This window comes from Chiloscyllium plagiosum, unplaced genomic scaffold (assembly GCF_037043375.1).
Source record: "Chiloscyllium plagiosum isolate Xiang-an unplaced genomic scaffold, Cpla_swu_hap1 HiC_scaffold_34, whole genome shotgun sequence".
Lineage (NCBI taxonomy): Eukaryota > Metazoa > Chordata > Chondrichthyes > Orectolobiformes > Hemiscylliidae > Chiloscyllium > Chiloscyllium plagiosum.
Window position 1 is genome coordinate 12405656 of NW_028270172.1, and position 27670 is coordinate 12433325.

Consider the following 27670-nt stretch of genomic DNA (forward strand, 5'->3'; position numbering starts at 1 on the left):
CTTGACACTGATCCAGATTCTCCAGAGCCAGCTCTCAGAGTGAACAAAATCTCTGGCACTCCTTTCTATATCTGTCAGCCAGAACTCACGGATTGGACCAGATTAACGACCACAATCAGAAAACTCATATTCTATGAGGTCCACCTGGCTGACCTTGTTATAATCATTACATCTTCCCTCTCTGAGTCTGAGGACATAGGCTGGTTCTTTTTTTTGTGTAGCTCATCCTGGGGCATTTTAGCACCAGGTCTGGTTCCTCCCACTCTGCCTCTGATACGGACAGCATGTAAAACACACAGCTGGCCTTTAGTGCCTGGGGTGTCTTGGAAAAAAAATCATCTCTTCAGGTAGCAAAGGCATTGAGGCAGTGTCATGTGCTTTGTCCATTTCAGATTCCTAGGTATCTTCAATACGATAGAGAGGGAGAACCCATCGGTTCCAAAACAGTCAGAAAGGCAGTTGAGGAACTGGGCACGTTTTTCTCCTGGACCATTTGTGAGTTTGCAACTTTCACATGGTCCACATGCTTGTTCAGGACTGTTGGACCTATCCAAATGTTATATATCACTGGACCTGACCTTGTGTTGACCATACCTCTTACCATTGCAGGGCCATTCCCGTGGTTCCTACACCAAACTTCTTCCTCTGAAGTAAACAGTCTCTCTCGCTTAGCTGACTCTTGTCTCCAACACTGGTGTTCCTGATGTCATTTCACCCTCCCCCCACAGCTCTCGGAAGATTAGATTTAAACTTGTGTGGCATTTTCTCCTCCTTAGGAATTCTACTGAAGCTATCCCTGTAGTTGCATAGGGGTGGTCCGTAATCAAACAGGAACTTGGACAGTTTGGTATTTAGTGAGGCTAAGAGAAGATGTGAGGAAAACCTTTTTTTCACCCAGAGGGTGTTGGGTGAAATAACTCCATAGATGCTGGTATTCTGTCACCAAGTCATCTTTTATTTACCTTTTTTTGACACTGATCCAGCTCCCTCAGATCCAGCTCTCAGAGTGAACAGAACCTCTGATACTGCTGCTTATATCTGTCAAAAAGGGCTCCCTGGTTGGACTAGACTAACAGCCCCCATCAAGGAATTCATATTCTATGACGTCCACCTGGCTGACCTCGTTACAGAGTTCTCATGGGGAGAAGGATCTGCCAGATGAACGGTTTTTTCAAATGGATAGAGACCAGTCTTCCTTGTTTAACCTCAATTTCCCTTCACTTCTCCTGTTTGTAACAACTTGATTATAATGAAATAAAGAGTCACCAACGAGCCACCACACACTGCAGCACAGAGGAGCTACTCAGAGTAGAGGAAAATCATCTAAACTGTGTATTCAAAAAGAATGGGTACCCAATGAACACATTCTGGATCAGTGGTGCTGGAAGAGCACAGCAATTCAGGCAGCATCCAACAGGCAGCGAAATCGACATTTCGGGCAAAAGCCCTTCCTTCCTGATGAAGGGCTTTTGCCCGAAACGTCGATTTCGCTGCTCGTTGGATGCTGCCTGAATTGCTGTGCTCTTCCAGCACCACTGATCCAGAATCTGGTTTCCAGCATCTGCAGTTATTGTTTTTACCTCGTTGGTTTTAACCCAATGAACACAGTCTGCAGACTTCTCAGCAAAAAACCTAAATAAGCAGACAAAACATGTTCAGAAACCCTAGCCACTCTCCCCTACATTAAAGACATCTCAGAAATGACTGCCAGACTACTCAGACCTCTTGGCAACATAATAGCCCACAAACCTACCAACATACTAAAACAGCAGCTAATGAACTTGAAAGACTCTATACAGATAACAAGCAATACTAATGTAATTTACAAAATACCGTGCAAGGACTGTAACTAGCCACCAGGATACATGAATATCAACTAGCCACAAAACGACATGATCCTCTCTCACTAATATCCTACATACAGATGAGGAAGGACACCACTTCGACTGGGACAAAACATCCATCCTAGGACAAGCCAAACAGAGACACGGACGAGAATTCATAGAAGCATGGCATTCCCACCAGAACACTATCAGCAAACACATTGACTTAGACCTGATTCAGACCCCCTGAGAAAAAGAACAGGAAATGACATTACCATAGTAAATGACATCACTACAGGAAATGACATCACTAACCCAAAGAAACCCAAACATATAAATAGAAAGCAGGAATTATCAGCAATGCTTCTTCCGGAGGCTCACTGAAGATGTTACCTAGATGGTGACAAAACCATCGTGGGCGGCACGGTGGCACAGTGGTTAGCACTGCTGCCTCACAGCGCCTGAGACCCGGGTTCAATTCCCGCCTCAGGCGACTGACTGTGTGGAGTTTGCACGTTCTCCCCGTGTCTGCGTGGGTTTCCTCCGGGTGCTCCGGCTTCCTCCCACAGTCCAAAAGATGTGCAGGGTCAGGTGAATTGGCCATGCTAAATTGCCCGTAGTGTTAGGTAAGGGGTAAATGTAGGGGTATGGGTGGGTTTCGCTTCGGCGGGTCGGTGTGGACTTGTTGGGCCGAAGGGCCTGTTTCCACACTGTAATGTAATCTAAAACATCTGAAAATGAATCTTCCAGCTCAGTGAGCAAACCTACATCCAGAACCTCAACCTCAGCTACAAACCTTCTCAAACTTCGGAATAAAGAGTCCTTACCTCATGATCTTTGGACTGACTGCATATTCAAACCTCACCTTACAAATGATGCAGAAAAGACTTCATTTAGAAAGCTAATTATTAACTGTGAAACAATCACTGAAGGCCTGAACTGTCCTTTTTCATTCTTTCATGGAATGTAAATGTTACTGGTAAAGCCACCATTTGTTGTCCATTTGTAACTGCCCTTGAAGTGAATTGGTTGGGAGCCTGTTTCACATTCGTGTGGCTCTGAAGTCACATGTGGGACCAGATGAGCAAGGTTGTTGTGTTGGAGGGGGTTACTTTATTATCCCTCTCTCTCTATTGATCTCAATGTATCCCTATGCATTATCTATGTATCTTGATATTCATCCATTTCAGAGCATTCTTCCTCGAAAGGGGACAGAAGCAGAGTCTTTAAATGCTTTTAACAGAGAGTTTGATATACTCTTGATCAGCAAGAGAATGAAAGAATATCATGGATAGGCAAGAGAGTTGAAGCTGGGGCCAGAGAAGCACAGCAGGGGTTGGTGCCAGGGAGTCAGAAAGGGGATGAGACTCGACAGTTGGAGCAAGAATACGGCCAAGATATCAAAGCAGGGGCTGGGGCCAGGGAACTGGAACAGTTGCAAGTGCATTGGAATGCAGGCTGGAGACTGGAGAGTTGGGTGGGTGACAGAGAAGGAGAACGAGAGCCACGGAGGTGAAACTAGTCTTGGGGAGTTGGAGTGAAATGAGTTGAAGCTGGCCTGTGTCCTGGAATTAAACCTGGGGATTTAGGTGTTAAAGCCATAGAGGAAGCCACAGGTATGTCCAGAAAATCAAATATTTTTAGACAAGAGACAAGAAGAAACGTATGATTAGTCTCCAAGTTGATGTCCTGGAAATATGGGAAAGAGTGTCCTGGGATATAGTTACAGGAAAGTCTCGTAAAACCATGAACAATAATCAATGATAATGGTCATGGTCATCATTTTTGAGATCAACTTATAATTCCAGATATATTAATTGAATTTATATTCTACCAGCTGCTACGATGAGATTTCAACCCACGTTCTCAGAGCATTAGCCTGGGCCTCTGTAATACTGGTCCAGTGACCTTACCATGACACTACCATCTCCCTCATGTGAACATTATAGTCTGAATGCATGTTTATTTCTAAAAAGATGTACTCGCTGTCTTTGCTTTGTCAAGACTTCACTGACTGGTATTGGTAATTTAGAAACTTATGTACATCTCTTTACCATTATTTACAATGACAAATATTAACAGCTTTGCAAATGAGCTGGCATAATGACATATAATTGGGTCTATAAGCTGTCCCCAATACAATAGACATTAATTAACTGCATTGGAAATAAAAAAAATCTGGAAAAGGAAAAATTAGGTTTACTAAACTGTATTACTAACTGTCATCCGTACCAGTGAAGGGTCTCTGCCTAAACATTAATCTCCATTTCCAGATGATGATGAATTGCTCTGTATTAACATGGAAAATCAGTGTTAACGTTTTGGGTCTGGTGATCCTTCCACTGGTTTATCTTCTCAGATGCTGCCGGACCTGCTGGGCTTTTCCAATGGCCTCTGTTGTGTTCCAAGTTATTCCAGTCATTTGGTTTGTCTCCAGCGCCCGAATGCCTCACTTAATCGGATTATAGGTCATCCCTTCGATTGTTATTCAACTATTGACACATTACTCAGACCATCTAACACCCTTAGTCACCTGCAGAGACTTATTATTTGACACTCCATTCACACCATTTGTATGATCTTATGATCTCTTTGCCCTTGATCCCTCTGCCCATAAATTCTCTGTCTGTGTGCTTCCCTCTAACTTCACATGATGAAAGGACTTTGCTCCGAAAGCTTATGATTTCAAATAAACTTGTTGGACTATAACCTGGCATCGTGTGACTTCTGATTTTGCCCATTATATATATATAAAATAACAAACAAACTGAACTGTGCTCTTACAATTTTGGATATCACATGAGGTCTTTCAACAACTGCCACCTTCTTGAACAAAAACATACTGTAACACAAAAGTAGAAATTCCCGGAGAAACTCAGCAGGTCTGGCAGCATGTGTGGAGAGAAAATAGAGTTAACATTTTGAGTCCAGTGGTCCTTCTTCAGAACATATTATCTGTCTTGCCTGGAGAAGTGTTCAGATTTGTTCATTACTAGAAATATTCCCCAATGAATGATCAATTCACCACGGTTTATGTATGTGTTTATGAATTATGACCTCCCAACTAATACAAATAATTACAATGAAACAGCATAGCAAAACAAACTAATCACATCATCACTGAATACATTATTGTGAAACAATTGGGCCAATCACATGACATTTAGAATGACAAAAAATATTCAGACACTAAAATTGCACTTAGAATGATAACAAACTCCTTGAATAGAAAAATAATTTAATGATTTTATCATCCAAAGGAAAATGCCAGTGTAATCATATTCTACACCTAAAATAACCTCATTATTGCAGTGTGAATTTTTTTTCACTTTTACTGTATATTCATATTGTGTTTGCTTTAAGAAAAATCTCCCTGGAGAGCTAAACACTGCGATCATTGGCTCAACAGATCAACAGTGGATGTGAAAATATTGAGAGAAACAACACGTAGCATTACAGTAGGTATGTTCTATAAAACACAGACTGAACCATTGTTTTAAACCCCTTTGATGTGCAGCAGGGGAAAGGTAGGAGAAGAAACAAGTTGGCTGGGTAAACAGAATACTGTCTTTCATGTAATATCTCCTCAAATTGCTTAACGTCTAAATTTGTATTCTAACATTCCTGTGAAACAGCTAGGAGCATTTTATTATATAAAGGTACAATGTAAATATATACAGGCTTCATGGATTTTAATATGCCAAATGTTGTTCACCCTCTGTGCCGTAACCGACTATGACTTTATAAAACTGGTTCCCCTATTATATATCAAAAGTCCTGATGTTCATTTACTAATGATTACTATAGAGCTCTGACAACAAATTAAAAACTATTAATTTCCATTTCAGAATAATGTTATAACATTGTTCTCCTCATGTGATTCTTGGTCCATATTCTTGGAGTTACTAAAATTATGGGATACATATTGTGGGAGGTATGCATTTCACAAAATTCCCATATAAAAATGTAGACACCAGGTTTTTTTTTTGTAGTTCCCACATTCTCTAATTACTTTCAAGTTTTAAATAAGTAACAGATAGTTTCTGCATTTGCTGCCTTTTAATTAAAATGCAGATTTTTAAGATTGTAATTAAGATTGTTAAGATTACAATTTGAAGATTGTACACAATAACAAGTGTACATACACCACATGGACTGCAATGCTTCAAATGGTACAATTAAGGATGGACAATAAATACTGGTCTTGCCAGTGATGTCTACATCCAGTCAACAAGCGCAAAAAAAGGATGACTCTCACAAATGTGAAAAGGGAAAATTGATTAAAGTTAAAAACCAGATGCCATGGTGATCAAATCAACGTCAACCACAAAAAAGTGACTAAAAGCTGACTTTGAAGTAAAATGAATTAAAATTAAAGAGGTACTGTATAGTCCAATAACGTGAGTAATAACAAAGATTTTAAACAGAGGGTAAGGTTGCACATTACAGACATGGGTAGCACTGATGAAGGCTATTCAGCCCATTAAGTGTGCATTGGACCTTTTGAAGAGGAATCCAGTTATACAGTCACAGTCATAGAGTCCTACAGCACAGAGACAGGCCCTTTGGCACAAACTGGGCCATGCCAATCAAAATGTCCAACCACACCAACCCCATTTCCCTGCACTTGTTCCATATCCTTCTAAACCTTTCCTATCCATGTGTTTGTCCAAATGCTTTTTAAATGTTATTAACGTATCCGTCTCAATCACTTTCACTGGCAGCTCATTATATATGCATCACCCTCTGTGTAAAAACGTTGCACCTCAGGTTCCCTTTTATTCTTTCCCCTCTAACCTTAAACTGAAACCCTCTAGCCCTCAATTCCCCAACCCTGGGGAAAAGACTGAGTGCATTCACCTTATCCAAGCCTCTCATGACCGAAAGGATCCTCCACCAGTCTCCAATGCTCTAAAAAAAGAAATCCTTGCTTGTCCAACCTCTCCCTATTACTCAGACCCTTGAGTCCTGGCAACATCCTTGTAAATTTCTTCTGTACCCTTTCCAGTTTAATAACATCCTTCCTATAGCAAGGTGACCAAATCTGAACATAATACCCCAAATGCGGCCTCACCAATGTCCTGTACAACTGCAACATAACTTCCCAACTTTTATGCTCAATGCCCTGACTGATGAAGGCCAGTATGCCAAACATCATCTTCACTGCCCTGTCTTTGTGTGACTCCACTTTCAGAGAACCATGCACCTGAACTCCAAGATCCCTCAAATCCACTGCACTTCCTCAGGTCCTACCATTCACCATGCAACTCATACCTTGATTTGACTTTCCAAAATGCAAGACATCACACTTGTCTACATTAAACTCCCTTTGTCATTTCTCGGCCCACTTCCCCAGCTGATCAAGGTCCTGCTGCAATTTCTGAGAACCTTCCTCACTGTCCATGATACTGGCTATTTTAGTGTCATCTACAAACTTATTATTCATGCCTTGTCAATTCTCATCCAAGTCATTGATAGAGATAACAAACAGCTCTAGGCCCAGCATCGACTCCTGAGGCACACCACAAATCACAGGCCTCCAGTCAGACAAGCATCCTCTCACTATTATTCTCTGCTTCTGACCATCAAGCCAATTGTCTATCCAATTACCAGCTTCCCCTCAATTCCATGCAATCTAACCTTCCAGGGCAACCTATCATGTGGAATCTTATCAAAGGCCTCACTGAAATCCATATAGACTACTTCTACTGCTCTGCCCTCATTAACCCTCCTGGTCACTTCATCAAAGAACTCTAACAAATTTGTGAGGCATGATCTCCCATGCACAAAGCCATGATGACTACTCTTAATCAAACCCTGTCTTTCCAAATGCATGTATATCTTACCTCTCAGATCTTCACAAGTAACTTACCTACCACAGAAGTTACACTCACTGGCCTTTAGTTCCCAGATATTTCTTTGCAGCCCTTCTTGAATTAGGGCACAACATTCACTACCATCCAGTTCTCTGGGACCTCAGCGCCCACTCTCCCTCTCTCTCTCTACCCACTAACTCTAACGATGATGCGAAAGTACCAGTCAGGCCCCCCGCAATTTTTTTTCTACCTTTTTGCAGTGCTCTTGGATGTATCTGGTCAGGACCAGAAAATTTAACACATTCATACATTCTCATATGTCCAGCACCTCCTCTAATGTGATATGAATTATCCCCAAGGTATCACCACTAACTTCCCCAAGTTCCCAAGTCTTCATGAGTTTCTCCATGGTAAACACAGAGGAGAAATATTCATTAAGGATTTTGCCCATCTCCTTTGGTTCCACAAATACTTGTCCACTATGGTCCTTGAGGGGCCTTATTCTCTCTCAAGTATGTTAAAGAAAAAACAATAACTAAAAGAAACTCTTTGGATTCTCCCTAATCTTCTCAGCCAAGGCTATCTCATGCCCCCTTTTTGCCCTCTTGATTTCCTTCTTCAGTAAACTCCTGTATTCCCTACACACCTCCAGTAATTCCCTTGATCCCAACTGCCTGAACTTAAATTAGTCCAACTTTCTTGGTTTTGGCACATAAGCCTATAACTTTTTCTCCTTCAACTATTTATCCAATTTCAAAGTATGCTTAACAACATTAAGAAGTTTTTTTTCACACTAGTACAAAGTCAAGCTGGTCTTCTTATCTTGGTAAGGAAATACTTGTTTAGATTGAATGCAAATGAGGTTCACCAGACTAATCCCTGAAATAGCAGAATTTCCTTAGAATAGATATTGAGGAGAGTGACTCCAACCCCCAAACTGGCAGCCTACCCCTGCATTAGTTCAGCAGTCAGGTAGGCTGCTGTTTCTTGTCTCACCCGCAGCTGAAGTACTTGTAGCCCAGGGGCAGGAAGAAGCCCCTAAGTCATTGTTAAATGATCATTTAAGGACCTCAATTACTACTGGAGCGTGAAGGTAGCTGACCAGAACCCTATCATCATTTTGCCTAAATACATTTACTTTGGACTTTCAGGCTCACCACCTCCGGGCCTGGAATATTACACCTAATATTAGCTCCCTTTATCGGGTTAAGAAAATTCCAAATATATTTCCATTTGAATAAATGTGTGTGTGTACAAACAAACTCACAAAGGTAACCACCGTGATTCATACTGGTGCATAATGTGCTGAACAATGCCATTTTGAGAAGGCATGGGAGTTCCGTGCTAAAGGTCAATCACCTCCTATGAAATTGCAGATTTTAGTGCAAAAGAACCTGCCTAAGATCCTTGGTTGTCAAGAAATCCCCAAGATAATCACCTGAATTTTGATATTTCTCTGCGTTACAAACATTCCTGAAAATGGGAAATCTCAATGTTCTTAGAAAAAAGTCTCCTAAAAAACTGTTAGCCTCTCTGAAGTGAAAGGAATAGGTTTCCAGAGCAAGCTAAATTCTAAGAGTTGAATAAATAATTGAGATTTAGAATGGAGCCTTTGCTAATATTTGGAACTCCTCAGGATATTGAGCGAACAGGAGAACTGTAATTGGGATTGTTAATTTAAATATGGCAGTGCAGAGTAACTCCATCAATAAATACAGAAACAACAACTCCTCCCCATTCCAATGAAATTCTTCAGCACCATTTCCATCCATGTTTTCTTTCCCAAAACATTCCTTCCCATTTGTGGCTGATATACAAATCCAAAACATTGAGATTCCAAATGTTACCTGGTTAATATGCAGCTCTTCAGCCCTCACATATTTCACATCTTGTCAAGTTCACACACAGGGCATCAGGGCTTTGAAATGCATAGAGATTATGAAACTTTGCAATACTTGGTTTACAGAACCTCAAAGCTGGTTTAACGCGCAAGATGTGAAATACATTAGAATTGTTGAGCTGCAGATGGGTTTAGAACATTGTTAAGAATTGTCATCATCCCAATTCAGAAAATCAGATGTTTGCTTACTGACCCCCTTCATACCTAACTGTAATCAACACATAGTTGACTCATCTCGCTAGATGAAAAAGCATACAGGTGTCACGTAGCAGATATTTCTGTAATCACATATATACTTTATGCAATTAATAAAAACTAGTATCATTTACAAAATACCTTGCAAGAACTGTAGCAAACACTACATTGAACACAGGCAGAAAACTAGCTACCAGGATACATGAACATCAACCAGCTACAAAAAAAAGACCCACTCTCACCAGTATCTTTACATACAGATGAGGAAGGACACCACTTCAACTGGGACAACCCATCCATCCTAGGAGAAGCCAAATAGAGACACACACGAAAATTCCTAGAAGCATGGCATTCCAACCAGAACTCTAATAACAAACAAATTGACTTGAATCCCACTTACCAACCTCTGAGAAAAACAGGAAATGACATTGCCAACCCAAGGAAACCTAAACACACAAATAAAACGTGGGCCATACCACCAGTGCTTCACCAGAGGCTCACTGATGATGTTACCTAGTATAGTGACAAAATATCTGAAAGCAAACCTTCCAGCTCAGTGAGGAAACTTACATCCAGTTTATGTAGATACAGTGATTGCTGTCATATCTCAGTTGCTAGTATTCCTGTTTCCCAAAGCTATCCTTGGGAGGGCTTCAGGGGCCAGGGACAAATTACACTGTGTGGGCACTCCACAAGCCCTGGAGAAAATCATGAAAGCTTGGCTCTCCAGTGTTTCCTTCCATTCTGCAAACCAAAGTCTCCAAGTCCCTACAGATGTCTGTGGTAACAATGTAGGCTTCTCAAAGCACAAGACCTGAAGTGGTCCCTTGGTTCATCTTCCCTAGCTTGTCATTTTGAACTGGTAACCTCTTGTTAATGGTGTTGTGTTATTGCCCATTCTGATCCTTCCTGTGATCTCGGAAGATTCCATTGCACTATTCGAAGAAAAACAATAAAGACTCCAACCACCCTCCCTCACACACTGACCTTGTAGATTAATTGATCAGTTACCTTACTGCTGTCTGCAGATCTTTGCTGTTTACAAAATGATTGCTATTTATCAACATAACTATAATAATTTCACAGCACAAGTGCTTTGGAATGTTTGTGAAGAATGTGACAATGTCTTCTAGAACATAGAACATTTCAGCGCAGTACAGGCCCTTCATCCCTCAATGTTGCACGCCCTATGAAACCAATCTGAAGGCTTGCTAACCTACACTATTCCATTCTTGCCTATACGTTTATCCAATAACTATTTAAACACCCGTAAAGTTGGCGAGGCTACTACGGTTGCAGGCAGTGCGTTCCACGCCCCTACTACTGAGTAAAGAAACTACCTTTGACATCTGTCCTATATCCATTGCACCTCAGTTTGAAGCTATGCCCCCTCATGCTAACCATCACCATCCAAGGAAAAAGGCTCTAACTGCCCACCCTATCTAACCCTCTGATTATCTTATATGTCTCAATTAAGTCACCTCTCAACCTTATTCTCTGCAACGAAAACAGCATCAAGTCCTCAACCTTTCCTCATCAGACTTTCCCTCCATACTAGGCAACATCCTAGTAAATTTCCTCTGAACCCTTTCCAAAGTTTCCATATCCTTCCTATAATGCGGTGACTAGAACTGCATACAATACTCCATGTGCGGCTGCACCAGAATTTTGTGCAGCTGCAGCATGACCTCATGGTTCCAAAATCTGATTCCTCTACTAATAAAAGCTAACACACCGTATGCCTTCTTAACAGCCTTATCAACCTGGGTGGCAATTTTCAGGGATCTATGTACATGGACACTGAGATCTCTCTGCTCATCTGCACTCCCAAGAATCTTACCATTCACCCAGTACTTTGTATTCCTGTTACTCCTACCAAACGGAATAATGTACACTTTTGTACATTAAACTCCATTTGCCAACTCTCAGCCTAGCTCTGCAGCTTATCTACGTCCCTCTGTAACCCATGACATCCTTCGGCACTTTCTGCAACTTTATCCACGACCTTAGTGTCATCCACAAATCTACTCACCCATCCTTCTATGCCCTCATCCAGGTCGTTTATAAAAATGACAAACAGCAGTGGACCTAAAACAAATCCTTGCGGTACACCTCTAGTAACTGGACTCCATAATGAACATTTCCCATTTCAATAAATGAACATTCCTCCTGTAAATGGCCGAGCTACTTTATGGAACTCAGCATAGCAAATTGCTTCTAAACAATTTTGAGCACATTTTTCTCACCAGAAGCCATCTTATCGGCACTGCCTCTTTTGGAGAAAGCAATATTTTGAGATTGGGAAGTCCCTAAACCTTCAGATCTATTTAGCACAATATACTTCTGCTTTCAAAATAATGTTTTTCTTTCCAATGTGAAAATACTAATTACTGTCTCCTGCACTATCAAAAGCCAATGTCCATCAAAGGAAGCAATTGTAGAACTGTTCTGCCAGGTAAGAAAACACAGTACACCAAAAAGTAGCCAGTAAAGCCTTCATAGTCACTATGAAAGTTGGAAACACAACAACACCAATGTTTCCAACAAGCTGCAGGTTAGGTGGCCCCTGTCTGTACTATCCAAGCCATGACCGATCACCCTAATGTGATGTTTCTTCGTTCAGAAATTTTGAAACTCTGAACAAACTAGTCCAGCTATACGTTCTTGATGATTTTGCCTCTAATGAGCGTAAGTTGTGGAGGTTTCTACAATTTTGTTTCAATAGCTGAAACAAGCTTATATTTCATCGCATTGCTCCATATTCTATAACGATAAATTCAACAGATTCTTTTTTGGTATAAGCACTCATGGTGAGTCAGCACACTGACAAACTCAAGCCTGTTCTATAAAATGATGTTGCCAGGAAAATTATTACTATGTGGTGTATTATAGAGTCATACAGCATGGAAACAGACCCTTCGGTCCAACCAGTCCATGCCAACCATAATCCCAAACTAAACTAGTCCCATCCACATGCTCCTAGTCCATACCGCTCCAAACCTTTCCTATCCATGTACTTACCCAAATGTCTTTTAAATGCTGTAATTGTACCCGCATTCACCACTTCATTCCACACACAAACCACCCTCTGTGTAAAATTGCTTCTTGTGTCTTTTTTAAATCTTTCTCACCCTAGTCTTGAAATCACCCATCCTAGGGAAAAGATGCTTACCATTAACCGAACCTATACCACTCATTATTTTATAAGGTTGCCTCTCAACCGTATTGGAGGCACGGTGGCACAGTGGTTAGTACTGCTGCCTCACAGCACCAGAGACCTGGGTTCAATTCCCACTTCAGGCAACTGTCTTGTGGAATTTGCATATTCTCCCTGTCTGCGTGGGTTTCCTCCAGGTGCTCTGGTTTCCTCCCACAGTCCAAAAATGTACAGGTTAGGTGAATTGACCATGCTAAATTCCCAGTAGTGTTAGATGTAGGGGACTGAGTCTGGGAGGGTCAGTGTGGACCTGATGGGCTGAAGGACCTGTATCCACTCTGTAAGAAATCAATATCTAACCTCCTACGCTCCAGTGAGGACTGCAGATGCTGAAGATCAGAGTCGAAAAGTGTGGTGCTGGAAAAACACAGCAGGTCAGGCAGCATCCAAGGAGCAGGGCAATCAATGTTTCAGGCATAAACCCTTCATCAGGAATGTTGGGGGGCAGGGAGCACTGAGTGATAAATAGGGTGGGGATGGGGCTGGGGGAAGGTAGCTGGGAAGGTGATAGGTAGATACAGGTGAGGGGTGATTGTGATAAATCAGAGGAGAGCATGGAGCAGATTTGTGGGAAGGAAGATGGACAGATGGGACAATTCAAGTGGACGGTGCTGAGTTGGAATGAGGTTGGGGAAGGGAAGATGAGGAAACTGGTGAAGTCAATGTTGATGCCGTGTGGTTGGAGGGTCCTAAGGCAGAAGATGAGGCGTTCTTCCTTCAGGCGCCAAGTGGCTTGGATTTGGCAGTAGAGGAGGTCCATTGGAGAAGAAAAAACTAGACTATGGCTGAAGTACATGCACAAAGTTCAATCTTACTGCTGAAAGTAAACTTCAAGGATGGAGTTTTACGCTCAGCATCACAATTGCTGCTTTCAGATGGATGTATAAATTATTCTTGCAGCTCATAACATCTCCCCTTTACCATCTTTGGCAAGGTATCTATTAGGAGAAAGTGAGGTCTGCAGATGCTGGAGATCAAAGTTGAAACTTTATTGCTGGAACAGCACAGCAGGTCAGGCAGCATCCAGGGAACAGGAGATTCGACGTTTCGGGCACAGGCCCTTCTTCAGGAATGAGCAGAGAGTGTTCAGCAGGAGAAGATAAAAGGTAGGGAGGAGGGACTTGGAGGAGGGGCGTTGGAAATGTGATAGACCTATCACATTTCCAACGCCCCTCCTCCAAGTCCCTCCTCCCTACCTTTTATCTTCTCCTGCTGAACACTCTCTGCTCATTCCTGAAGAAGGGCCTGTGCCCGAAACGTCGAATCTCCTGTTCCCTGGATGCTGCCTGACCTGCTGTGCTGTTCCACCAATAAAGTTTCAACAAGGTATCTATTACTTGTATATTAATAAGCAGGGTGAACAAATCTGCAGAGTCAAACTATTGAGCAGAAGTGTTCAGCATACCAGAAATCAGAGTACCTGATTGATATCCCCACCTCTTTTCCTCCTTGACACCTGATAGAATAGATTTATTTTAAAACTTCGTTAAGCACGGATGTGGTGAACAGGCCCAATTTACAGCTGTCAGAGAAAGATGTATAATCAATTGCCATCCATCAGTCAATGACTCAATGGTTAGCAAACTGGTCAGTAAATTCAATACAATCTGAACATCAAGAAAACAGCTACAAACAAAAAAATCACAAATGGATTTATTCACTGCTGAAACTGGTGTTGGCTTCATTCCAAGGGAATTTTTCTGGTTCTCAGAAGACTCCAGATTGCATCTTCATTGCAGCTGTGCATACTGCATGTGAGATGAACAGTAGCAAGTGAGCTCATAATACCATGTGTAGTCAATGAGTTAAATGACAATGAGTTTCTTGTTCTTGCAGTATAATATATATTGGACAGTGCATTCTTTATTTCTTTTATTGCTTCCCATCCTCAACTTTTCTCTCTCCTTTCTTGAATGCAGGGATTCAAAGCAAAGCATTGATATGGTTCTACATGGCTCCAAAAGCACTGGCAACCATCCACGACCTCATTTAATTGACTCCTTTTCTGCTTCAGTGGGGCATAAAAATAAGATAGCTATTAACAGATCGAATGAAGAAATTACAAGAAATTTCTTTACACAGTACAGTATTCAAAGCTTGGAACCAATGGGAGTGGTTGAAATAGATAATACTGTTATATTTAAGGGGATGCTTGGTAGAAACATGAGGACATGGGAATAAAGAGGGTTGGGAGAAGAAATTAGAGAAGGAAGAGAGCTCCAGTGGAATATTGGTACAGAGAGGGAGTTGGTTAGCTCAGTTGGCTGAATGGCTGCTTCGTAATGCAGAAGTGATGCTGACAGCACAGGTTTAATTGCTGCACCAGCTGAGGTTACCATTAAAGACCCTTCTTCTCACTTTCTCCCCTTGCCTGAGACGTGGCAACGTCTCAGGTTAAATCACCTCTCTTTACTGACAAAGTGACCCTATGGTCCAAAAGGACTATGGCATCTTTAGGTACAGACCAGTTGGGTTGAGTGGCCTGTTTCTGCATTTTAGAATGTCATGATCTATATTGGATAAATAGGGATGGAAGTATCCCTAGCAATGCATAAAGGAAACATTTGTTCAAAACAGGGAAACATTGTTGAATATGTAAAAAACTCCTTGGAATCTTCAAAGTGTTAAAATTGATCAGTTAGTGACATAATAGTTCACTGCTTTACACAAAAGTCTATTGGGCAAAACTACTCTCGCTTCCCAATATAAAGTTATGGTGCAACAGCATATTAATATTAATTCAGGAATGTACCACTTGTTATTATGTATTTTCAGAAACAACTCACAAAGGGCCTATTGTCAGAGCTGCAGTACAGACAGAAGCGAGTAAAGTAACAGCAAACTGTTATCTTCAAAAGTTGTCCACACAGCTAGGCCATAAAGAGATGGTTTCTATTTGCTTGAGCCATGAATTTTTTTTCACAGTGTTACACCAACTCTTGGAAATTTAGCCTCGACATTGGTTTCAGGTTGCAGCGAATGCAATTACACAACAGAGATAAGTCTGACAAGTATACATAACAAGAAAGTTATCTGGTATTAAACAAAAAATCAAAATAAAGCTAAAGAGAGGACAGTGTTTTGTAATCTGCTTCCAAATCATGAATTTAAAGCCATGCTATGTTTATTTGATTAATCTTTCTAATGCTTAATAAGAACTCCAGAGCATGAGAAATAAAAGGAGTAGGCCTCATGGCTACTTAACCTGCTTGGTCATTCAATCGGTTTATGACTGATCTTTGATCCAGCTCCACTTTCTTTCTGATCCTCCCACATAGGTGAATATTTCAAGCTTGTTCTTTATTTTCTCTCACAGTATATTTCACATCCACACTGTACTGTTTGGAAAGAAGAGCCAAACTCAGACTCCTAAATTACAGTTAAAAAATTGCCCTTGCCCCAGAAGACCGCAGGGCAGCTCTCTCTCATTAGAGATAGATGACCATTAGTGAGTTTAACCTGAGGGTCACCATGCCTCAGGCGAAGGAAGAGAATCAAAAAGCAGGACATTAATGACAATAAATGCTACTCTACCCTCTAGGACACTTGCCTAAAAGAGGAACTTGTATCTCCCCGTTCTTCGAAGATAGCACAACACCAAGTCTACAAAATCTGTACTGTAGGAAAAGTAACAGTATGACCAACATTGAGGTGGTGCACTGGAATTTAATGAAGGTGGCCCGATGCCCACTATAAAACTGGTGACACCAAGCCGCCTCCCTCCTACCTGATCTCCAGTAGTTCCAAGAAAACTGTCCCTAATAAGCAGTAGGAAGTGTGCCGCTAAGGCTTCTGACTGAATAGGGGGCATTTATTGCTGTGCCCCCCATCTATAGAAATACCATCACAAAGATGCTCTCTAGTTAGCAAGTTTTGAGAAGATTTGTAGCTCAGGTTGAGGTTCTGTATATAAGTTTGCTCACTAGGCTGGAAGGTTCATTTTCAGACATTTTGTAACCATACTAGGTAGCATCATCAGTGAGCCTCCAGTGAAGCACTGGTGTTATGATCCGCTTTCTATTTATGTGTCTAGGTTTCCTTGGGTTGGTGGTAAATGGGGTCCAAGATGTGTTTGTTGATAGAATTCTGGTTGGAATGTCATGCTTCTAGGAATTCTTGTGTGTGTCTCAGTTTAGCTTGTCCTCGGATGGATGTGTTGTCTCAGTCAAAGTGGTGTCTTTCCTCATCTGTATGTATGGATACTAATGATACTAATGATAAGTAGGTTGTGTCTTTTTGTGGCTATTTTCTGCCTGTTTGTCCGATGTAGTGTTTGTTACAGTTCTTGCTAGGTATTTTGTAAACGACATTAGCTTTGCTTGTTGCCTGTATAGTGTCTTTCAAGTTCATTAGCTGCTGTTTTAGTGTGTTGGTGGGTTTGTGGGCTACCATGATGCCAAGTGGTCTGAGTAGTCTGGCAGTCATTTCTGAGATGTCTTTGATGTAAGGGAGAGTGGCTAGGGTTTCTGGACGCGTTTTGTCTGCTTGTTTGGTTTTGTTACTGAGAAATCAGCGGACTGTGTTCTTTTGGTACCCATTCTTTTTGAATATGCTGAATAGGTGATTTTCCTCCGTTCTGCATAGTTCCTCTGTGCTGCAGTGTGTGGTTGCTCATTGAAATACTGTTCTAATGCAGCTTCGTTTATGGATGTTGGGATGATTGCTTCTGTAGTTCAGTATTTGGCATTAATTCACAAAAGAGGAGGTAAACAACAACAAACTGCCATTCCTAGATGTCACAGTAGAGCAAACAGCCAATGGGGAACTTCAAACCAGCGTCTACAGAAAAACAACACATACGGACTAAGTACTGAACTACAGAGGCAATCATTCCAACACGCACAAACAAAGCTGAATTAGAGCATTATTTCAATGAGCCACCACACATTGCAGCACAGAGGAACTACGAAGAGCAGAGGAAAATCACCTATACAGCGTATACCCAATGAACATAGGCAAAAGTGAGGACTGCAGATGCTGGAGATTAGAGTTAAGAGTGTGGTGCTGGAAAAGCACAGCAGGTCAGGGACCATCCGAGAAGCAGGAGAATTGATGTTTCAGGCAAAAACCCTTCATCAGGATGATGACCCGAAACATTGATTCTCCTGCTCCTCGAATGTTGTTTGACCTGCTGTGCTTTTCCAGCACCACACTCTCAACCCAATGAACACAGTCCACTGATGTCTCAGCAAAAAACCTAAACAAGCAGACAAAATACATCCAGAAATCCTAGCCACTCTCCCCTATAACAAAGACATCTCAGAAATGACTGCCTGACTACTCAGACCCCTTGGCATCATGGTAGCCCACAAATCCACCAACAAACTAAAACAGCAGCTAATGAACTTAAAAGGTCCTATACAGACAACAAGCAAAAAGAACGTCAATTACAAAATACCTCGCAAGAACTGTAATAAACACTACATCAGACAAACAGGCAGAAAACTAGCCACCAGGGTATATGAACATCACCTAGCCACAAAAATACATGCCCCTCTATCACTAGTATCCTCACATACAGATGAGGAAGGACATTACTTCAACTGGGACAGCACATCCATCCTAGGACAAGCCAAACAGAGATATGCACGAGAATTCCTAGAAGCATGGCATTCCAATCGGAACTCTATCAACAAACACATCGAATTGGAACCCATTTACCACTCGCTGAAAAAAAGAACAGGAAGTGACACCACCACAAGAAATAATACCACCAACGCAAGGAAACCTACATACATAGATAGCATGTCATAACACCGGTTCTTTACCTAGTATGTTACCTAGTGTGGTGACGAAATGTCTGAAAACTAATCTTCCTGCTCAGCGAGCAAATTTACATCACTGCTCTCTGGTGAGCAGTGAGAGTGGTGGCCGTTGATGGTAATATGGTTGGGCCTTCACCAGAATTTATCATCGCTGCCCTAGAAAAGGATTAGGGCAAGACTGGGTCATGGCGAGAGGGTCACAGGTGAGAGTATGGGGAGGGGTGAAACACCGGGATTGAGGACAGAGTTTGGGAGTTGGGGGGGGGGGGGGGGGGGTGACTCTGAGCAGAACTCTCCTTTCTAATTCTATGTCCCTCAATCGAGCACCGTGTCTTTAAACAAGGTAACACCCATCCCATCCCCAAAAAGAAGGCTGAAGTAAACCCAACAGGATTTATTTGTTCCCCACCCCTCCACTGAGTTCCCCCACCCTTAAGTGTGCATCAATTATCCATTTAAGGGCCTCAATTGATGTCTGATTAGGCAAGTCACATGGAAGCCTTTCCACCCAAAGCTTAATGGAGAGGTGATAAGGGTAGAATTCCTGCCCTATCCAATTGCAACCTCATCGCCAAATCTGCCATTGCAGTTGTGAGGGTACAAGCTACCCCAGGATTCAAATTAAAGTCTCCCACTAGCTAAGAGGTGTAGTGTTAAACATGCCATTAAAATGGTGTGCAGCTTTCACTATTTTGAGATGCCCTTAAGTGCTTTACAGTCAAAAGAAGCACTATTGAAGTCTAATCACTCTTATAAGTAGCAAACACACCAAACAAATTGTTCACAGGAAGGTCAAGCAAACACCAATGTGATATTGACCAGATTCTTTGCTATGATGAGACTGGTTGTGGTTTAAGTATGCATCAAGACATTAGGGAGAACTCTCCTGTTCTTTGAATTAGTGTCATGGAGTCTTTTGCATACACTTGTCAGGGTAGTTGGGGCCCTAGATTTAATGTCTTACCTGAAGCTGCCCCACCCCCCACTCCCAGCAATGCGGTGGTCCCTTAGTACTACATTGACCTTTTAGCCTCTATTATTTGCAGAGTCTCCAGAGTGGGAATTGAACCCAGAACTTTCGGAGAATGCTAGCAACTGAATTACTGATCCAACCTTCTGACATTAATGGATATGCTGCATTTAAAAGTTAAAAAACAGATATAGCATTTGAAGTCCTTGTGCTGAATTTTACCAAAAATTGTTTGTGTCAAGTTTGATGAGTTTCATGGAGGATTTCTCTCTTACTGTGTTTTCTCAAGCTATCTCCCCAACTGTAAGTTACATTACTATACATCAATGCCTCTATGGTGCCTCAGTCATATTATTTTCCACTCCTGGTACTGACTCCGTCTTTAAGACCCAGCCGTGCACCTGAGTCAAGTGCTGGCAGTCTGCCATGCATGGTTCCTAGTCAATTTGCCCAGACATGTGAAGACGAGAGAAATTGACCCCCAGCGTTGCCAACGGAACTTTGAGGTTAAGGTGAACTGTGTTGTCAGGCTCGTGCAGTGGGCCCTGAGAAATTGCCACCTGGTGTTCCAAATAGAGGACTGAAGGAGAATGCATTGAGCTGGAATACCAGGTTAGTCCTCTGGCATGCATGTAGGGAATTGTTGCCATTTACTTTCTATGTGATGGGCGGGATGATAGGAAATTGCATATTCGTGAGACAACATGACATTATAATGGGGATGCTATTGCATGTAAAAAAGCTCCTGCTGCTCATGAGCAATAATCTTGTCTTGCCATTCAACATGGATGAAAATGGGACTTTCTGCTCTCGATATTGGCAATTCCATTTTTTTTATCAATTTCATGTGATTCTCCCAAGTTTTTCGCCAATGTCAGCTGTTGAGAGTTGTGTATTGGATAAGAGGAACTCAGAAACTTCCTCATCATGCTTAGTGTAGAAATGTTTGACCTTTTGGAACCAGAGTCAGATTTGTGCACCATAACTGATGCATTGTCCAGAAGTAATAAAAGCTTGTTTACAAATCTTCTTCAAAGTCACACACCATCCTGATTTGGAATTATATTGCCATTCCTTTGGCGTCACTAGGTTAAGATCCTGAAACTCCCTTCCTAGCAGCATTGTGGGTAGATCATATGAATTGCAACACTTCAAGACAGCATTTACTACCACCTTCTCCTGGCAAATTAGAAGTGGGCAATAAATGCAACCAGGATTAAACTCTAGATTTAACATCACTGTTACAAAGTAATGTTTTCACATTTATTGGAGAGACTATTTCCCTCACACAATTTCATTTTTCTGTTACATAACCCAACGGGATAACAGTTTTTCTGTAATGGCAGAAAGATCAGAAATATCCAATGCACAATGTCATCATAATTTAGAATGCTAAAATATTACACTGATTCCTTCTTATCTCAGTTTTGCCAATATTCCTGATTTATTCCAGGGTCTAGCAATTTTCATTGTTTTTTAAATGCTTACTATTCTATACAAGAACATTAAATATGCAGAAAACTGCATGTTTACATTTCCAGGATGGTTTGCAAGCATTGGAATTTCAAAGAATTACAAGAATTTGCAGGTTTTGAAATGAATTGTACATTTTTCATTTACAGTGATGAAAGAAAAGCAATCCTATGAATACTACTCCCCTGTTACCACTTACTTTCACTGACAGTTATGTATTTACATACAGCTTACAAATTAACAGCTACATACAACCCTCAGGTGATCTTATGCACTCTCACTCAAGTAGCTACTTGCAAAAAGGCCATTCAATGCAAAGGTGCAAAACGCTATAAGGAGAACTCTAAAAGGCGTGGCTATGTCCCAACAGTGAAAGGATGGCTCCATTGTAGGCCTTTTCATGAGAAAGCCTTTCAGTGGACTGGATGGAGAGGATGTTGATACAAACTTTCTGCCTTCTTCCTCTATGTTGGAGAAATTTTCTGCTGTTTCCTCAGGAGAAAGTGAGGTCTGCAGATGCTGGAGATCAGAGCTGGAAATGTGTTGCTGGAAAAGCGCAGCAGGTCAAGCAGCATCCAGGGAACAGGAGAATCGACGTTTCGGGCATAAGCCTTTCTTCAGGAAACCTGTTTCCTCAGGCCTACCAATACTTTCTATTTGGCCGGAGCAAATTATTGCAGATACTGGAATCTGCACTGAAAACAAAAAAATGCTCGGGATTGCAGCTGGTCTCGCGGCATCCATGGAGATAAAGAGTAAGAGTTGATGGAGACTGATCTGGACTTGAAACATTAGCATGCTTTCTCCCCATGATGCTGCCTGACTTTCTATTTGGCAACCTGGGAAGTAGCAGTAACTGGGCTGACCAGATGGTGAACCTGCTTGGGACGTTTGCTTGGGTGGCACGGTGGCACAGTGGTGAGCACTGCTGCCTCACAGCGCCAGAGACCCGGGTTCAATTCCTGCCTCAGGCGACTGTCTGTGTGGAGTTTGCACATTCTCCCCGTGTCTGCGTGGGTTTCCTCCAAGTGCTCTGGTTTCTTCCCACATCCAAAAATGTGCAGGTTAGGTGAATTGGCCATGCTAAATTGCCCGTAGTGTTAGGTGAAGGGGTAAATGTAGGGGAATAGGTCTGGGTAGGTTGCGCTTCGGCAGGTCGTTGTGAACTTTTTGGGCCGAAGGGCCTGTTTCCACACTGTAAGTAATCTAATCTATTCTTCATCACATGGAGTTCTAAGGCGAAAGCAAGTCTAAGCACTCAACCATTTCACTTATTTTAGATGGATTCACTGAGGAGAGATTTCTCACTCTCAGCATCCTGGTGGGTTGTTCACCATTGATCAGAATCATAACTGGAGCAGCAATATAAATGCCATGACTGGATAGTGCAGACCAGAGACTAGGTGGTTCACATCCATGACTTTCCAAAGTTTGTTAACTAATGGCAAAGGCAAAACTCAGGAGAACAACGGAATGGATGCAGTTGCAACAACATTCAAGAAGCTCAACACCAGCTTATTTTGATCAGGATCCCTTTTATCAGCTTAAATATTCACTCACTTAATTACGGACATACCACAGACGCAGAGTGTACCTGCTACAGGATGCAATGTGGAGAGTCACTGAAGATCTCTCTATGACAAGTTACACAGGACACTGATTTGGTCATGTATGGCTGTTCATATTTACTATCGTCAAATCCTGGAACGTCCTTTTCTACAGCAAAGTACAAGAATGTTTGTCGCATGGGTTGAAGTACTTCAAAAGAAAGTGGCTCACTAGCACCTTCTCACGGCCAACTGGCAGAGTTTTGCATTTCACTTCAATTGCTACCTTCCAAAGTTGGTCAAAGGGGAGGTTGAGCTTCCTGTTAGATCAAGGGACCAGGTTAACCAGGATGGAGGATAGAAAACAGACACAGAGTTACTCTATCACTTCTTCATTTTGCAACATTTCTGAAATGTTTCACTAGAAGTGAGGTTAGATTCTTGATTACCAAGAGATGAAAGATTATTAGGGATATGCATGAATGCAGCGTTGAGGTTAAAATCCAATCAATCAAGATCTTATTGAATGGCAGAGCAGGCTTAAAGGGCCAAATGGCCTATTCTTGTTCCTTTTACATATGTTTGTGTGCATGTCTTGTGATAGAAACATACACAATAGCAATGCAGGGAAAGGAGGGATATGTACTGCAGAGAGAAGAAAGGTTTTTAATTTAGAAAGGTGTCATGTGCTGGCACAGGATTGGTGGGTTGAAGGGCCTGTTCCTGTGCTGTAGTGTTCTTTGTTCTTTTGTTTAACTGGCCTGTGGATTTACATGCCACCTAAATCCATTCCTAAAGCTCCTGCAGGGTTCACTTCTGACATTTTCCTCTCCGAAAATTTTCCCTTCTCCAGCAGTCCACAACAGATGTTTCCCATTCTCAAAACAACCCTTGTCTCAGTGTTATTCCCTGCTCTAATCTTAGATCCTGGTCTACAGTTCAATTCGGCACTTTGTGCACATTCCTGTCCTGCTTGTCATTTTTTTTTACAATACAGTACACATAATAGAAAACATAGTTTTTATTTTAAACTGAAGTTAAGAATAAGTTATGTTGTTTTAGTTAAGTTTATCATTGAAGTACATTTTACTACTTGCTATACTTTACAAGCATAAATGCAATTGTGTACAAATTTTATTTCAAACTAACACAGAGATTCATGGAATTAGTATACTTATCCTCTATAATCTGTATAGATTAATAAATAGGGATAACAAATTGTTTTTAACATCCCACTTTGAATGTTAAATTTAATTGACTAACGCTCAGGGTGTAGCGATTACAAGACGAATGACAATTGCATTCACAAGTGAAACAATTAAAACTTTAGAAGTGAAGGGCCATGAAAGTATAATAATTACTGTTGACACAATCCATTTATCATTTACCCAATTAATCAGAACAATTGGACTTTAAAATGAAACAAACCTGAATACAATAAATCCATTTCCAAAAATAATTATTTTAAACAGAACGATTAAATCTAAATTTGCGGAATTCAATAAGAACTATCAAGTTAAAGTTACATGCATTCTGTAATTTTTTTTAACAAACTACATACCTTGTTCATAAAGCATTTTCATGCTGGTTCCTTTATAGGCAACTAGGTTGTTGAGAAGTAATACCACACTTTGCTTGGCAGTGCCTAGTACACTGTCCTGCTGGTCCTGTGAATCAAATAAACACGTGATTGCGTGAAACACAAAAAAAATACAAATGCAAACCTCAAAAGTCTGATAACAAAAAAGCATACTATAATATTTGTAGAATAATGGCTTGGCAGTAATGGAATGCAGACAACTTTAGTGTGACTTTACAGCAATATAAGTAAGGGTCGTCAACAACAGCCATGGACCAAGTTGCCACTAATTTTATGTCCAGAAGTCAATCTTTTATTATTATTCACTGGCAGGATATGGACATTGCTGGCTGGTCAGCATTTGTTGCCTGTCCTTAGTGGTCCTTGAGAAGGTGGTTGTGAGCTGCCTTCTTGAACCGCTGCAGTCAGGTGCTACAGGTAGACCCACAATACTCTGAGAGAGGAAATTTCAGGATGGTGAATAGCTTGGAGGAGAACTGGTAGGTAGTGGTGTTCCCGTGCATCCATTGTCCTTGTCCTTCTAGATGGAAGTAGTTGTTAGTTTGCAAGGTCATGTCTAAGGATCTTTGAATTTCTGCAGTGCACCTTGTAGATTGTACAAATGCTGCTACTGAGCATCAGTGTGGCTGGTGTGGGCCTGGTGCCAATCAAGCAGATTGCTTTGTCCTGGATGGTGTCAAGCCTCTTGAGTGATGTTGGAGCTGAACCCATTCAGGCAAGTGGAGAGTATTCCATCACCAACCTGACTTGTATCTTGCAGATGATGCACAGGCTTTGGGAAGTCAGGACACGAATTAGTTGCTGCCGTATTCCTAGCATCTAAGCTGCTCTTGTAAGCCACTGCATTTATATGGTGAATTCAGTTGAGTTTCTGGTCAATGATAACCCCCACCGGACAATGACCATAGACGGAACTATCTTCACAAGGTCTTGTTCAATACAGAGCTCAACACAAGCTTCAAGAGCTGCCATGTAGGGTTAGTGATTATAACTGGTGATTATAACTGCTTGCTGCGGCCTGAAACTTAGCTGCAACTCCTGGGTGTCAAGTTGCAATGCTGATCAATTGAGGGGAATGCTATAGAGCAGCAACTTGCCTTGCCATTAGCTCATACTGCAGCAAGTACACTCATCAACAACTAAACAAATGATGTGTGCTCAATCTCTTGGTAACTTGGCTGGTTGGTGTGTCACCCTTCCATTACATTTTTTTTGACCATCAATTCTTCATCCCTTCTCTCTTCAAATTTGACAAAGTTCACGAATTGGCTTCTGGATCCTTTCAAAGTCTTCCAGCCTTTGTATCCCTTATTCCAACATTTCCTTTTAATTACCTCCTTCCATGTAAATTATACTGCCACACAGATTCCAACTCCCACCACCAATGAGTTTCCTGAACTCATCTAAATTTACAGTATTTAATGCAAATCAACTAAAGTGCCAAGGTGAGCGCAAACAGCATATTTTGATTTGAGCACAAATAAAATCCCCATTCATCACTTGGCTCTGAGGCATACCAATACTGTACATTCAAAGCCATAATATTATTAAGAAAGAGGGCAGAAATACACTAATTATTTGGGTTGAGTTAAAAAAAATTAAGATTACAATATTAAACCTTTGTAGTTTGAGGACATGCAATGGAGTTGTCTCAATAGATCAATGGATTTATTGCCAAAGTTAAAAAATGTGGAGAGTGTTAGCCTAAAGGCATGCTCCAAGACTTATTAATGTTCACTACAAAATCAGAGGACATAGATCGAGTTTACAAATTCCCAGATGGATAATTATTGGTCTCAAGTGGTCTACTGGGAATATCTCTGAAATGGAGATCCAAGATTTGGGAGAATTTTTCCATAGTCAGACTTAGAGAATAGAAGTGGAGAATGGATCCATCCTGCTTACTTTTACATAGCAATGACTCACTGGATTGCAGAATAGCTGCACTGGCAGACCCTGGCAAAAATGAATCAGTCTGTACTTTCAGAAAGATCATGGTGAGTGACAGAAAAATAATCACTAAGAAAAATTGGCAACAAGAACATTTATACAGTATGCCTAACATGAGGAAATGTCTCCAGTGCTTTGTGGAAGCATTATCTGGCCTGGTCTACATGTGATTCTAAACTAACAGTAATGTAGTTGACTCTAAAATGGCCTATCAAACCTCTCAGTTCAAGGACACTTAGGGGTGGTCAACAATGCTGGTCTTGCCAACGACCTCCACATCCCATATAATAATGAACAACAATTGATGTGGTTGAATAAGAAGATATTAGGACAGCTGATTAAAAGCTTACCTGAAGAGGTAGGCTTTAGTTGGTGTTAAAGAAAGAGAAAGAGATAGAAAGACAGAGAGGATTAGGGAGGAAATTTGAGATACTACAGCTTAGAAAACTCTAGGTATAGTTACCTATGGTGGACACAATTTAGGAACACCTGACCCTTACATTACCAGTCTCTATACAGGTTAATAGAAGTTGCCAATTATAACCACTCTGTGTTGTTTAGATCTCTCTGATTTCCTTGCAGGTTTTGTTCCTCTACATGTTTTCCACTAGTTGGGATCCTATAGATTACACCAAACAATGCAATCACAATTCTTTTTATTCCTTAGCTCTAGCTGAATCAAACTCTCTAAAACTTCTTTTCCTCCAGCACTGCAAAGCTCTCCTTAACAAAACTTTTCCTTTTGTTTTCTTGCCTACCTTTTCTTAACATCTTGTAATCACAAATATTTAACAACCAGACCTGCCCTTTGAACTAAATTTTCGCTATCATCACATCAAAGCCCGCATGGCAAACTATGCCTGTAACTCTCCAGTCTTATTAACTATACTTTGTACATTCACAAACCTGCATTGTAATCATGATTTAGATTTCATTACTTTCTCCCTTACTCCAACTGCATGTATTAATTTATTATTTTCTATTTTAATATTATGTCTCTCACAACATTTTGCGCACCTTTCTAATATCCTCTCCTAGTTCCCATATCCTGCTGAAATAATGTAAGCCTTTCCTAACAACACTAGCACTGCAAGGGCATCCATGTGCTCTGTCTACAGAATCATACTTTCATTTGTCTCATTTGTGTATCAATTTTTGCTATGATGAATTGCTTAGTCTAAACTTAGATTTTTTTTAGTGCTGCTGCAACTGTTCTCATCCAACAGTAGTAGTTTTAACATTCTCACAACTTTTCAGGCTGTACTGTAGAGAAATCTTTGCTGCTCCAATCAACTCTACTTCTCTGCTTCCTCAAACCAAAATATATCAGCCTTAAAATGAGAAGTTAATTATCACTGCCTGTCTGGTTCAATTATCTCCTGCCTTCTCATGCAATATATAGCACAGGTACCGA

At 41.1% G+C, this 27670-nt stretch overlaps 1 protein-coding gene across 4 annotated transcripts in view; it reads right to left on the reverse strand.

Annotated features, from left to right (window-relative positions):
• The window catches only part of ulk4 (unc-51 like kinase 4), a 502471-nt gene that overhangs the window by 136376 nt on the left and 338425 nt on the right, over positions 1–27670 (reverse strand). For all 4 annotated transcript variants that reach the window (XM_043719540.2, XM_043719541.2, XM_087978491.1 and 1 more), the window contains one exon: positions 24268–24373. In XM_043719540.2, the coding sequence (XP_043575475.2) occupies positions 24268–24373 (106 nt within the window). The remainder of the gene's footprint in view (positions 1–24267; positions 24374–27670) is intronic.